General features: G+C 30.8%; 1 protein-coding gene across 1 annotated transcript; it reads right to left on the reverse strand.

Moving 5' to 3' along the window:
- Positions 1-649: 649 nt before the first annotated feature.
- LOC122517992 (coiled-coil domain-containing protein 170) lies at positions 650-14,900 on the reverse strand. The gene is made up of 15 exons (XM_043636636.1): positions 14,462-14,900; positions 9,576-9,671; positions 9,386-9,503; positions 8,576-8,778; positions 8,059-8,328; positions 7,340-7,484; positions 7,099-7,271; positions 6,384-6,584; positions 6,154-6,297; positions 5,950-6,027; positions 5,234-5,397; positions 5,049-5,157; positions 4,520-4,756; positions 2,408-2,577; positions 650-1,735 (listed from the first exon to the last, which is right to left on the reverse strand). The coding sequence occupies exons 1-15, from the start codon at positions 14,669-14,671 to the stop codon at positions 1,585-1,587; spliced, it is 2,469 nt and encodes an 822-aa protein (XP_043492571.1). The 5' UTR covers positions 14,672-14,900; the 3' UTR covers positions 650-1,584.
- Between the last annotated feature and the right edge of the window lie 367 nt (positions 14,901-15,267).

Below are 15,267 nucleotides of genomic sequence, written 5' to 3' on the forward strand. Positions count from 1 at the left end.
GAAGTGAAGCTTCGAATTATCGGCTGTACGAGAAGCAACTTGAAAAAAAATGTGGGCTGCCTCGCGTGTTATTTAAATAGGGGAACTCGGCCGATCGTGATCGAGTTTAACTGATCGTTTAAAAATAAATTAATAAGTCTTCTATAATAATTATGTTCTCAGGATAGATTTGAATGTGTAATTGTAATGTAACACATAATTTAAAAAATTATACACACCATAACGTTTATAGGATAAGTGAGTAAAAATAATGACGCACACTTTTTGCAAGAGACCTTTCTATTCGTTTTTATATTATTTACATTTATAACTTTTTTTTTTGAAGAATAATGTTTTCTTGAGCATAAATAGATTGGAGAGATAGTTGATACAAAATTTTATTATCTTTATTTCGTTGTCATTGTTTGAATTTTGTTTCTTTTATTTACAGATATGTAATAGAAAGTAACGTTGAAATATAAATGACTCTTCGAAATTTATGATGTCGATGATTTTGTTAATTTTCGATAATCTGAACGTGTTCCTCTTTTGCGAACAAGTTCTTCGAAGTGAGAGTGATTATATTTAATCCGGTATTAAAAAGAGATATTAATCGAAAATTCGCAAAACAGTTGAGAATGATACGATGTGTAAGTAGCTCGAAAACCAGTTTCACAATTTATTCTTTTATTTCATCTTTAATGTGGAATCGAACAGATCTGAATCGTAGCAATGCTTAAGGTATACAATTTTATAAAAGTTACATTTCAAATTAATTATACAAGTTGATCGGTGATTACACGTACTAGCAAAACAATCATTGTAACAGAAAAAATATTAAAAAAGAAAAAAGAATAATCGAATATCAAATGATCGTTATAGATCGTTAAACGATTTCAATCACGGTCAATGTTTGAACTTCTGAGTTTGTTGAACTGAAAAGCGATACTTATCTACGATCATTTAATTTTCGACCTATATAAGTCATAAGAACACGCATTCAAACGGGTACAATATTCCTATCGAATGACACATTTTTTTCGTTACACATATTTGTGTATTTTTTAACACTATTTTGTATTAATAATTGTGAGGAAAGTTGTATGATTAAAAAATGCCACTTTAGAATTTTGATACAAATGGAAATGATTCATCGTATAAAAAGTTACATTATACAAAGTTATTTCTAAAGAATAATAAATAATTATTCTAGATTGAGAGATGCCAGTCCAAATATACAATACGAATGTTCGATTATTTTTATTAGTTAAAATGTTTCATTTTATATTTGTAAATTGAAACTTTGAGTTAGAACTTACCCTATCTCCTACACATTGGAAAATTATTTCTTATCAGGAAAAAATGAATCATTTGAATGAACGTGATAGGATAATATCCTGTATGTTGTATTCGTAAACAAGAAGAGTCTTTTTTGAAGTTCCAGGAAAACGACTGTAGAAGTCGTCCGTTTAAACGAAGTAAACGGTTCGCTTTACGCATCGTTTCATTCGTATATAAATCTAATAAGAAGCGGAGATCGACAATCAGATGCTGTCGTCATTGATTCAAGCAGACAACCGTTCAAACGTTGAATCTTGGCCGATGTCACGGAAGTAGGCTGCTCCTTACTGGTCTCTTGTTAAAATCCTCCTCGATATCGTGCAAATCTGGTGGATCTGCAAATCCGCTGTCTTCGTAACGGGTACACCGAGAACCGGGTGATCTCGGTGGATGCACCGAATGGATCGGATGAATGCTGTTAACATTTTTTTTTATTAATCTCAATACTTTAATATACTTTTATATATCATACATACTTCTTTTCTCTAACAATAAGTTTAATTTAACAAAAAATTAAATAATAAATTCAATTTTTCTATATGTTTTATTTACATTTTATTCGAATTATTAAAAAAATTCCGAATGAAATTATTTAAATTAAAGAATATAAGATTCGAAATCTGATAAATCTTCTCGCATATGCCATTATTAATGAAAGTGACGTAGGAATAAATTTAAAAAATATATAAATATATACTTATACGTATATATATAACTTAGGTTGTTCTTATAATTATCGATAGATATAATAGAATAATAAAAAATAGAATTGACCTAATTCACTTTAATTTAAATACAAATAACGAATAATATTTAAATCGTTAAATGATTTATCAATGTAAAATATCTTAGTTAGAAGGATATAAAAACATGATCGTTAAAGTTTCTTATCTCGAGTAAAAATTAACGAGGCATAAACGAGGAGAAACATACAAGAAAAGAGATAATCTGAGAATTTATTTTCTATAGAATATTTTTCAACTTTAAATGCTCACAAAATGGTTTCCATATTTTCCTGCTTAGAACGGCTAAAACACGTTTGCTTTCAAAGTTATTCCCTTTCTCGTTAATATTTAACAAGGATTACCTTGTGCACCTTGAGGGACTCGCTTCCAACGGTTCATCGTATCTACGGGAGAGCATGGTGAAGTCGCGATGGGCTGCAACCATTTTCTGCAGTCGCGTAATGATCTCGTAATCCGGAGTGCAGATTGGCTCCGACAATAATTTCGCTACGGAGACACGGAAGCTCTGCAACTGAAATAGGATATGAACGATTTGCAAGTTGTATAGATATATAGATAGATAGATAGATAAATCTATGCATACTACTACTCTACTACCACTACTACATTAACACGCTCGCCATTACAAGTTAGATCGTCAAAAATTGCTTTACGTTCAAATCAGTTGAGATAATCAAAAATAATGAAGGACATATCGAAAATCGATTCGATGTTTCTGGGTGAGAGTCAACGCTTACGACCTGACACTTTTGGTCGTTTACGAGAAAGCAAGAAAAAAAAGGTTTCGATAAAATTACAAGGGTCCGATTCGTTCGAATGATCACAGAGCATCCTTCTCTGCGCTTCGTTACTTTGCCAAGTTATTTCGAGTTACGTTGGTTAATCATATAAACGAAAGTATCTAGATATATAAGACAAAATTTAAACACATTAAATTTTCGATTATATTTATACGCAGGTGAAAGTTCTTCTATAAGCGATTATTATGCTATAAAAGTTAGATTGAAATTTATTCCTTCTACATGTAAAATAAGAAGAAAAAAAAACATCCAAAAAATGTATTATTTTGTAAATACCATTCGAAAAATTTGAATTCGTAACGGGTCGACTAGTGGGTGGCACGTGCCAGCTCAAAGAAAGGTAAAAGACGGTTTCGCGAGTCGTTTCAAATTATATACCTCGGTGAACGTGAACGTGATTCGAATGAATAATCGACGAACAACGATGTCGTATTCGTTAGGAGAAAGAAAGAGATAAAGTTTTGCCTTATCGCGAGGAGCAGGTTTATGCAGTTCCTACGAGAGAGAGAACGAGTAGCAATAATACGAATGGATGTCATCTGCGTGTTGTCGGTGAGATTGCTTCAATGAATTAACGAGTCCGTTTGCCCTCTGACTCGAGGAACAACGTTACTAACTCTAGATCATACGCGAGATTCTTGCCTTTCGAAAACACCAAAAGGACTACTGTGCATATATTCAATATATGTATACCTCCATAGATCATCTTTATCAGATAAAATGATTTAGGTTGATTGTCAATTATATCAATAAAAATGAATAAGATGTTACGTCGCGATACGTGTTATTCTATTTCCCCTTTTCTTCATTCTATATCTTATTTTTATTCGGAAAAGAGTGCTCCCCCCCTCCCTGTCTTTTTCTTTTTTTTTTTTAGATTTCTCTTACATTGGAGTAATCTTTGTATGCCTATTGAAAAAAAAAAAAAATAACATGAAAAATGAGTCACGAGAAGAAAAAGAATATTTTCTTCTTTAATAACGTGATCTGTCACGAGAAGTGACGGATATTTTGTAAGTGTCCCGTATATTCTCCGGAGATTGATTTTGATAAATGAAGAAGATGCTTTCACGCTCTCGTTTCAGTTCTAATTTTACGGACGGAGTGAAATGACAGAGTCAAAGGGTTCTGCATTTTAACAGGCATATCAAATTCGAAAATACGGATCGCCAAGCGTACCGCGTCCGAACTCTCTTACAGGGGTCGAATGCAAGTAGGTTTATAGAGGAATCACTATAAATCAAGATTGCGTGAATTCGACTTTGCGTGCCGAATACGTAATATCTTATTTGGCAAGAATCTTACGGTAAGAATTTCTAGAAAATAAATATTTATAAATATTATTTGTATAATAAAAATTAAACTATAAAATATATAAATATTCTGTATACATATCGAAAGTATTTCGAGACTCGTAAATATGGGAATTCAAACTTTCTTCGTAAAATAACTATAATTTATCATTTATTTGATGTATTATTTTTCTCTCATGTCATATCTTTTGTAATTTGATTATTTTAGACTGTGAAATTCGACAATGCTTCAAAAATAAAAATTAAATAAATAAATATTAATAAAAAAATTAATCGAAAATTAAGGATCATTGATTCCGTTGAATTTGTGTGTGTGCATGTATTTACGTGATGTATTTACCTGAGATTCCCTTCTAGTAACTTCGGCGAGATTTTGCTTCACCTGCGCCAATTCGTCTCTAAGAAGTTGTAGAGAATGATCGTTGATAGATCTTTCTTGATCAGCCGTTTCAGATGTCGTTCTCATTTGCTCTTTCAACATAGACAGCTTTCTACTGTAACGCGTTCTCAACATCTCGCTTTCTACGAGACGTTTCTGGAGCTCCTCTATTTTCCTACTCCTTTCCAATGCCGCTATCTGTATCATGGAAACGTAAAATTTGTGTATTTCGATTTTAAAGTAGCTAACATCGTGAAAGATTGAATTGCAATAAAAGAAATCAAAGTGAATTAAATATAGCATATATACAGTGAAAAATATATTTAAAAAATTATGAAACACAGTCGTTGAAATTATTTTATATTAATTTGTTCTTATTATTATATAAATAATAAAAAAAATAATATATATATATTTTATACCAAAATGGTACAATTCTTTTTATTTGTTTATTATTTGTTTATATTTTTATTATTAAAATGTATAAAACCTTGTAATCAGCCGCTTCGGTTAATTGAGCACTCAGTTCTCGATTTCGTGATTTTTCTTCCGACAGTTGTGATTGCGTTCGTTCCACCTGTTTAGTTAATTTTTTCGCGCTAAAAAATCAAAATAATGATAATATTTTTCTTGCTTTTTATTATTATAATTAATCTTATTCGATGCAACATTCACCGAAGATTCGCTTCGTCTCTCTCGCTTTGTAACAATGTTTTTATTCTCACACTGTCCTCTTGCAAAGACAATTTTCTTCGCAGAAGATCCAAGTGAAGATCTCGCCTCTGCAGTTGCTCCCTAAGGGTTCTCACACGTCGTTGCAATTGATAGACCACAGACGTCTAAGCGACATAAAATAAAAAGTACATATATGCTCGAAGATGCGAACATCTTTGGAAACAAAATTCTTTCTAATTGTTAATAAATGAATCTTCTAATTACAAATGACAATAATTTACATAATACTACGATGGAATTGCAAAAGAAATCAAATTATTTTAACCAAGAATAGAAAGAATATAAAATGTATGATCTATTTTTTTAGGAAATTTTATTAACAATTTATCGTGAAACATATTGTATAAAAAAGTATATATTAAAAAGACAAAAGAAGAAAAAGAAAAGATCTCGTGCTGATATCTAAAATGAAAAAGTATAAAAAAGGTAATGGAATTATCCTTGAAAGAAACTAATGAACTATTTATATACGAAGCGAGCAAAATCGGATCGAGTTGGACGTTTACGTGAGTTTCACGAAAAAGCCGAAGAATTTTTCGTTCAAGCGTGGAATAGTACAAAAAAGAGAAGTCAAAAGGAACCGAATTCGAAATGAGAAGCACGATAAAGCGCTAAATGGGAAGGTTTTTCTCGACTGGTTTGGAGCTTGGGCTTACGTCTTTCGGGGAGGGAAGCTCGTGAAAGGATCTCTCACGACGAATCCTTGGTAATATCGTGTAGCTGGAGTACATGTACTGAAGTACACGAACGGTAGAATTTTCATAGGATTTGAAATAAAAGAAAAAAAGAAGAAGAAAGACATTTTAAAGATCGGTAAAAACAAAAAAAATATAAATTTATCTATCGATCGTGTCCTTCACCTTATCGACTAATTTGTCCGTTTCTAATCTGGCAAGTTGTTCGGCTCGTACGAGTAAAGATTCGGTTTGTAATTCGATTCCGACGTCTTCCGAAATTTCCTCGATCTGCATGGCTTTCCCCAATCGATCGAGAAACGTCATGAACTAAAACATGCGTTCAATTTCAGCAAACATATAGCTTTCTTTGTTCTTTTATACATTTAAAATAAAAAATATATTTGTAAGATCACCGTTTGTTTGTCCCTACGTAAAGATTCTTTGGAAAGTTCACAGCTGGTTAACTCAGTCTCTAGTTTGTGTATCTTCGTCTCGAGACTAGATCGTTCCTCTTCTAAATGTCGCATCTTCATCATACTCGTCTCGAGCATTTCGCTTTGACGATTGGCAGATTCCGTGGCAGCGTTCACCTTCTCTCGTAGACTTTGAATTTTCTAAATATTAAATAATTTCAATTTTATAAAATTTCCCCCGAAGAAAAACATAGGGATTGCCCCTGAAAGTGTATATTTATTTTTATCAAGATAATATGTTTATTTCAACAAAATATATCGTATCCTTTTACTCTCCCTTTTACAGGTTCGAATTACTTTTCTACTAACACCTTCTCACACCTATCCAATATTACCAAAAAGGTCGTGTCTCTTTACCGTCTCCCTGAAGTCAACAACATATGGTTTCTGTTTATTTCGGATGGATTACCAATCCACTTTACTAATCGTACCCACGTTGTTTGACTTTAATGATCTAACGAAAACTAATAATCCAACACGTGGTTAGATCGTCGACTATTTAAACAAATATTTTTATATTTTTATAAATTTTCATATTCATAACTTTCCGAGCAGTTCAATATTGATACCAATCGAATATAATCTGGATGTCTAAATCGTTTAACAATCTTTTCTAAAGTATCTAAATAATGTATCACGAATAGAAGCGAAATACCAGTGCTTGATCTTTGCTCTCGTCAAGGATCTCTCTAATCCTATCCTTTATCGCATTTTCATGAGATTCCACAAATCTACTCGGTGTACTCAAAAGAATTGCTAAAGATTCCAGTAAGTGTCTCAGTTCTGTCTGCAGGCGTTGCTCTTTTTCTTCGCGATTCTTCAAATCGTCTGTGAAGAAATAACAACAAATCAATCGTATTTATTTCTAATGAAACAAGCATTCGCTTAAAGTTTACCTCGTAATTGGCAGATCAGTGCTTCCTGATTAGATATGTTTCCCGTAGCACTTGTTATATTTCTGTTCGCATTCACCAATTTATCTCTCAGATCATTCATCTCTCTTTCGGCTACTCTATGCTGCATTTCTAAACATTCTTTTTCCTGATAAACGTGATATATTTCTTAACATAACTAGCAGATTTTGTTTAGTTTATTTATCATTCTCTGTTTTAGAGTATTGATAATGATATATTTTCAATAATTTTCAAATATTGATTAACGAATCAAATTCATTGTAAATTAGAAATTAATGCAATTATTATATATGACATTTATTTACGAATCAACTCAATAACTATATAAAATGATATAACTATACAAATTCTAATTATAAAATATCGTATTAGTTAATTGTATTCTTAAATAAATGTCCTTTAACCACACTTCTTTTTTACGAATTGGCCAAAACACGTTTATTTAACTTGTAAAACTTTTAATTGAACTTATTTACCCATAACATCCTCGATTTTAGGGACAAGAAACAAAAACGATACTTTTATTATGATAAGTTTTACATTTTAGAAATAAATACTCAAATTTCACATTTCTTTACATTTTATACTTAACTACAAATATCGCTATTAATTATGAATCTATTGGAGAAATATGTTCAATATAAAGTATCATCCTGAAAATAAACTTTATTCTTTGTATATACGTTCACTTGTAACTATACCTGCCGTAAGCGTTCCAAATCAACCAGTTGTGTAGACATTTGCCTCTGAAGTTGTTCTTTTTCAGTGGTAAGACGATTTAGCGCGTCTTTACAATTTCGAAAATCATTCTCGATACCGCTAAGTTGCGTCTCGATTGTATTACTCCTGTTCCGCAACCGATTTACTTCTTGCACTAATTCTTCCGCCTTGTGGATAACCACTTCCGGGCTATGGTGAACCGTTTCACTGTACTCGACGTTCAATGCGTGTGCCAGACGCCGTACAAAATCCTTTTAATGTGAATTCGATTTAATTGAATTCCGTTAATTTTCCAACAGTATTCAGTAAACCGAATAATTTATTTTTCAATAAAGCAGGAAAATTTCATTTTCATTTTATATCAAAAGTTTCGAATATTTTAATGAGAATGATAAATGCATAAGGAACTAATTTCTCATAAAAATATATCAATTTTTACGTTTAATTTTAACAAATATTTTCTATTTAATAAATATAAATTTACATAAAAAGGAATACCTGAAGATTTAATCTCGCTCTTTCTTTTAATTGTATCTCCTCGGATAAATTATGCTCAATTTGTCGAATTTTCTTCTCATATTCTCTGACCTTTTCTTCGTGATACTTGACATCTCGTTGTAATCCTTGTATCGAAATTTCGTTTCTTCCTTGAGACGCGTAAAGATTTTTCTCACGCTCTTCCAATTCCTGTGAATTAATTTATACATATATATAAATATAACAAATATTTCTAAAGTATGTATATGCAATGAGTTACAAAAGTATTTTTACTACCACTGTCAATAATAAACAATTGATATATGCTTGTAATGCAACGTTTTCTAATTTTAGTACAAAGAAACATATTTTATAGGATTATTAAACTTGTAAATAGATATAAATTTTATTATATAAGAGAAGTATAATTTTACATAATTAATAACAAAATTGGTATTATAAAAATATGCCCGATCATCTTAAAAACATTATAAAATTTAAAAGGTCTAACCAAGTACTACTTACAAAAATAATAATTATATTTTTATTATATCTTATCTAGGTATGAATATTCATGTTAGACCAACTTTTTTATTATCTATGTAAAATCATAATAATATTACGTAAGAGTTATAACTTACATAAGAATTATAATTCAAATAAAATCGGATTTTTACATATGCAAAAATTATCTAAATATTTTATTTAAATTAATGAATATTATATCTATGGAGACATTTTTTTAAAAAATCATGCATTTTTTATAAATTATATAAATATATAAATTATATTTATTAAAAAGAAAACAAATTTCTCGCCTTTATGCGTTTCTTAGACTGGAAATGATAGAATTCTGTCTGGCAGCTTGTTCCCTCAACTGATCAGCTTCCACCTGAAGTTCTCCGACCCTTTGGTCTCTTGATCTGACGGTGTTCTTCATCTCCTGCAGCTAAGAAGGAAAAGCCGTTGAATTAATAATCCAGCCGATTTAGCCGTCGGAACAGCACGGAAATCGTTTTACCTCGAACATCAACCTATCTCGTTTGTATTCGAGAGCTGCCAGTTCGCTCCTCAACGTCGTCGTCAAGTCGTGAGTCATCGCATCTCCTGTGTCCAACTGTAACCAAAGAAAAGATCCTTACAGCTTCCTCCTTTTTATTCTTTTTTTCTCTCTTATATTTCTGCTTTCTCCGACGACTTTTAAAAATCCAAACGGACAAAGAAAAGTGAATAAGAAAATTACAAAAAGTAAAGTGTTATATCTAAGTTAGATTTAAAATTAAAATAAATGTACAGGGTTAAAAAAAACCGTATATACTGACCAGAGAAATTTTTTTTTTAAACAAAGCGAAATATCAAATAATGTTTGATATCTGTAAAATAATATACAGGATATCCTGTAAAATGATTGTAAAAGCGAGCAGAGTAGTGTTTCTACATAAAAAACTAACAAATCAAAAATGTAGAATAAAATGTGTTCATTTCTTTCGAGAAACATAAATTTAAAAATTTCTGGAGTACGCGTGCATTTTAACCTAGTTTGCAACTCTAGAAACTAAAAATTGTGTTCGATAAGTATAAGTGTAAAATTCATACAAGAGATATCATCATACTGAATAAAATTAACTTTTTACATGACATAGAATCATTTGAGGATCTTTAATAAATTTCTCTTACAATTGAATTTATTCTTAGAAAATATATTCGCATTTGAATTTCTTTAATTAATAAAAAACTAATACAAACACACAATTTCTCGGTTTAGAGTATTATACTCATAATTTCCAAAAAGAAGTTTTTGTTTTTTAAATAAAGGTAAAAATAATAAGAGAAAGGGAAAGAAAAAAGATACTGAACAAATTCATAAATCGTGACTCCCTCCTACCATAGTGGATTTAGTTAAAATGATTTATTACTACATCTGGGAAGTTGGTCGTTAAGAGTAAAAAATTAGTTTACTTGGAGGAAGACTGCCACATTCTTCTTTATCTCCCTCTCCTTCTCCTCATACTCCTCCTTCATAAACGCCGAGTGAAAATCACTGTTTCTACCACGTGGATTATCTTATCCTCACACCGTTAACCACAGTTGAAAAGATATTTTCTCGTCTAATACATACGCTGGAAGGAACGGTAATTGCGTTTCATCTTTCTTAAATGCTAATGCTTACGCGTTAACAATCATTTCTTTGAATTTGCAACTTATCCAAGAAGATTAATTGTCTAACATATTAATACATCTATTGTGTATATTTTTTATTTGATTATTTTAGAAAAATATTTAACGATAAATTTTCATGAATACCCTATTCGTTTCACTGATCATGTTTTAACTTTCTTAAAAAAAAGTAAATATCTCTTACAACCTTATATTGATTAAAACTATTTAATTATTATATCACACATCTTACAAATAAATATATATAAAGAACAAAACTAATTATTTATTGAAATCCATCTACGAAGATAATTTCATATAAATTCTATTTCTTTTCTAATATATAAATTTAATTTGTTGAATAAAACACATCTTACAATTAAAGTAAAAAAATAACAATGAATTTTGTTCAATTGTTTTTAATGGCAATTCATTATTTGTTGGAAAATAAAAATGTATAAGAGATATTTTTCATTTATTTACTTTCGATTAGTTGTACGTTTTAATCAATAATCGAATTCACGTTTTCTTGACAAACTTTGAACTGAACGGACGATCATCGTCGTCGTTTTCATTCTCGAAAGGTTGCCGACTAGTTGAGCACGAACAATTCGTCCCAATGTCTACGAAAATTCGTCGTTCTTGTTTTATATGACGAATGGAAAGAGTATTCGCGAATAGATAAGGTATATCCTTGTCTGCCAAGGATAACGAAGGTTTACGTGATTCTCATTCCGTACTTCGCACAAGGAGCCACCGCGACCTGACACTAAATACGTCCTGATATCAACTATGAGACGTACACAACCGAAAATATATTCTCATATATCTCTCTACCGATGTATGTGTATGTGTGTGTGTGTGATTTACAAGCTAACTAGAGGAAATCATTAAATAAACGACTCTAAGTTAGGTGAAAAGAAAAAATAATAAAGTATATATAGTTATATCTCTCTTATTTTAATTAAAAGTTAATTATTTATACTTTTTGGCTTCTTATTTTTATATATTATGGTATACTCATATATTTTAGTATATACTGGGTTAAGTAAAAAGTTTCTTCGTATTTTAATGCAAAAGTAAAACAAGTTTTTCTTTTTTCATATTTCGTATCCAGCCTTCTCCGAATGGTTTAAAATTGTTTTGTGATCGATGTTTAATACCTTATCAGAATTGCTAATATGCTGGTCTCGTTCGATTCATTCTAGTAATCGATGCTCTACTATATATAAGATATTTTTCGAATGGAAATTCATATTCTTTTTAAAAAAATATCTTTTATAAGTGAAACATATTTCATTAGTAAGTTATCAAAATTAAAATTCTTTATAACAAGTTAGTCTATTTTAAATCTTTCATATGCTATTTAAAATTTGTCAGCTAACTTTTAAAACACCTTGTACAAAATATTTGATTTCATTAAATAAAAGTTAACAAATATAATCATTGTCAAAACAATGTTAAAAAATAAAGTAATCATCAGTTTCTTGTTTATACAATACGTATAATATACGTGGATTGATTGAAAAGTTTTGAGCCTGACATAGAAACAATTTTTTTCAGTCGAACTTACTTTTATTTAAAAAAAAAATTAATTTTTGTCAAGACTTAAAACCATTCAATCTATCCTCCTATTTTATAGCATTTTATTTTGACAATTAGAAATGAATAATGATATACATTTTCTTTTGTCGAGAACAAAAAAAAAAGGTACAAGAAACTTACTTGAATATTTTTATAAATTTTAGAGATATTACTTTCAGCTCGGGTTGCGTGGATATTTATACAAATTCGAAAATGATTAGGAAAATAATGGCACGAATGAGTCCGTGACATTATTCACGATAACTATCGGTTATTATTACATGCCAATATAGATAATATCTGTTAGTCATCAATATAATGTTTCAGCAATTACGTTTCAATGAACGTTTCTGTATCAAATTCGATCTATTTATCATCAACACGCGTGAATCTATAAATATATACAAATTAATACGTGTATATATATATATACATATACGTATTTATTTCCTAAAAATTAAAAAAAAATCCTTTATGTAATTTATTTAAAAATTGTATTCATTAAATAAATATTTTTTCGCGTGGCTCATAGTTAGTTAACATTAAGCGAATTTGAATGCAAAAATTTCGATTCATTTATCTCGAACTCGTAACGAATCAACATAGAAAACGAAATTAAAATTGGTTATTATTCGTTATCCTCTTAACTGTAAATAACGATTATACTCGTCACGTATCTCGTAACTATCATTTGTATTAAATTTGCTGTTAAAAATTAATGATATTTATAAATAGAAATAAATATAAATAGATATTTTAAAATATTTTAAAACAATAATAAAAAGAAACAAAATTTTTTTTAAAAAAATAGAAAGATACAAGTTTTACTTATTTTAAGAAACGTGCTTAACATAAGTGTTGTAATAAAGAACCATCACTTAAATTTTTCATTTCTAACAGATCCTTCAGGGATCAGTCATTTTCTTTTTATTATGTCTCTAGCTTATCGATTGATAATAATTTTCTGTATTTAACGAGTATAGTCGTCATCGCGTTGTTCTAGCGATACAATTTAAGAGTTAACGAGTAAAAAGATTAATTTGAGTATAGAAAATAGTAAAAATGTGAAGGAGAGGTAGATAATTTTGAAGGAAAATTAAAAAGTTCTCGAAGAGAAATAAATAAATTAAGGCTTCCTTAATGGTGGCATGCGAGAACGCGGAGGATCGAAAAGGCGCGTACACACGGACCTTTAGTGGAACTGCTAAAATCGATTCTGTGTAACGCTATGGCAACGCAACCCTTGTTCGCATGCAACTCAATACATTTGCGTTTCACTGGTGTACCTCGTATACGTCACACTGAAGCGAATAAGAGAAATAGAGACAGCGATAGACAGAGATAGATAAAGAGACAGAGAAAGAGAGAAAGAGAAAGGGAAAAAAGAGAAAGAGAAAGAGGATCAGTGTAGGGGTAAAAAGAGAGGGCAATGTTTCGAGGGCTACGATAACGACGCTTACGCGTGACGAAATTACGAAATTACGATTGGACGCATCAATTAAACGAGCCACTCGTAAATCCGATCCACGATGAAATTCCAAAGGGTTTTAACAGGCTGACGCTTCTATGAGAAGACGTAGGGAAAACGAAGCTTTCGATCAAACAACGATTTTCAAGAGCTCAGTAACGAAACTTAGCACTCGATGAACGTAAACTTAACCCTCTTCTTCGATAGATTTGATCGATTTTTTCTATGTGCATTATTCGTGCATTATTCGTTTAAAAGGGTGTAAATTTTTATCGTGACAAAAAATCGATAATTTTTCAAATATACCTAATTCATAATTCTACGTTAAAATTAATGGCAAATAATCATTTTATTTAGTGATATCTTAAAAGAGAGGAGAAAAATAAAATATACGTGCCCGGTGCATAAATATATATTTATTTAACTATAATTGTACCGTTAATTATGACTGTGGACTATGTCAAAAAGTGGAAAAAAATTGATTGTATGATTTATTTTCTAATATAAATAATTATAATATCAAACAAATCAATTATTTTTTTTTTCAAATTTCTGACTGAGTAAACTGTCGCCATTACCGGCACATATATACACGTGAGAGAATATCAAAAAGAAAAAAATAGAAAGAGCAAGGTGCGCTTCACAATATTCAAGATGAGTGCGATAGTGTTGTGAATCGTGTTGTGAGATGGGTAGACCTTGTGAGGAGACGAGATGCAAAGAGTCTCGAATATCCTGAGATTCTCGTCGGTAGTAAACTCGTCGGTCTCCTTCGGCTCCTTTTTCTCCTTCCTCTCCTTCATCCTCTCGTGCCTCCTCCTCAACACCATCTTGTTCTCCTCCTTCTCCTCTTCCTCCCCTTCCCGCTCCTCCCCCTCTTCTTCCTCGTCCTCCTCGCGATCAGCCATCCTCCACGCGTTTATTCGCAAAGACTATCGCTCACAGCGATCGTTCCGACCTCGACAAAAGACAAACATTCTCCTTCGTCTTCTGACTGACTTTCGACGGTTTTTCTTCTTCTTCGTCTTCGCCTTCTTCTTACTCGCACTTTCGCCTTTCCTGGGTCGAACGCCGCCGTCTATTGCCGTTGACGACTAGAAAACCTGCTGGCACCAACAACAATCGAACCTGGGGAGAACGAAAGTGTGACACCCTACCTTGCTCGTCCTCTTACCTGCTGTTATAGACACTAATCGAAATCTATCGATTGTCCTGTTGAACTTAAAATTTTAGACTTTTCTTTTTTTCTTTTTTCTCTTCTTCTTAAGAAATATGTTATTTCAATATTTATTTTAAATAGAAAAAAACGATCAATCATATATATGTAAATAATTTGTATTATATTGTTCGCTCTTTTTTTTTTTATATTGTATCATCTCTTTCAATTTTATTTAGAGTAATAAAAGATATTCGGAAGTTACTTTTTCAGTTGTTAAAATAAAAATCTGTATTATCGATCGTTACAGTAATCACGGTAACTACAATATGGACTTATTTATTATCA

The sequence above is a fragment of the Polistes fuscatus genome, unplaced genomic scaffold (assembly GCF_010416935.1).
Source record: "Polistes fuscatus isolate 324 unplaced genomic scaffold, CU_Pfus_HIC Scaffold1, whole genome shotgun sequence".
NCBI lineage: Eukaryota > Metazoa > Arthropoda > Insecta > Hymenoptera > Vespidae > Polistes > Polistes fuscatus.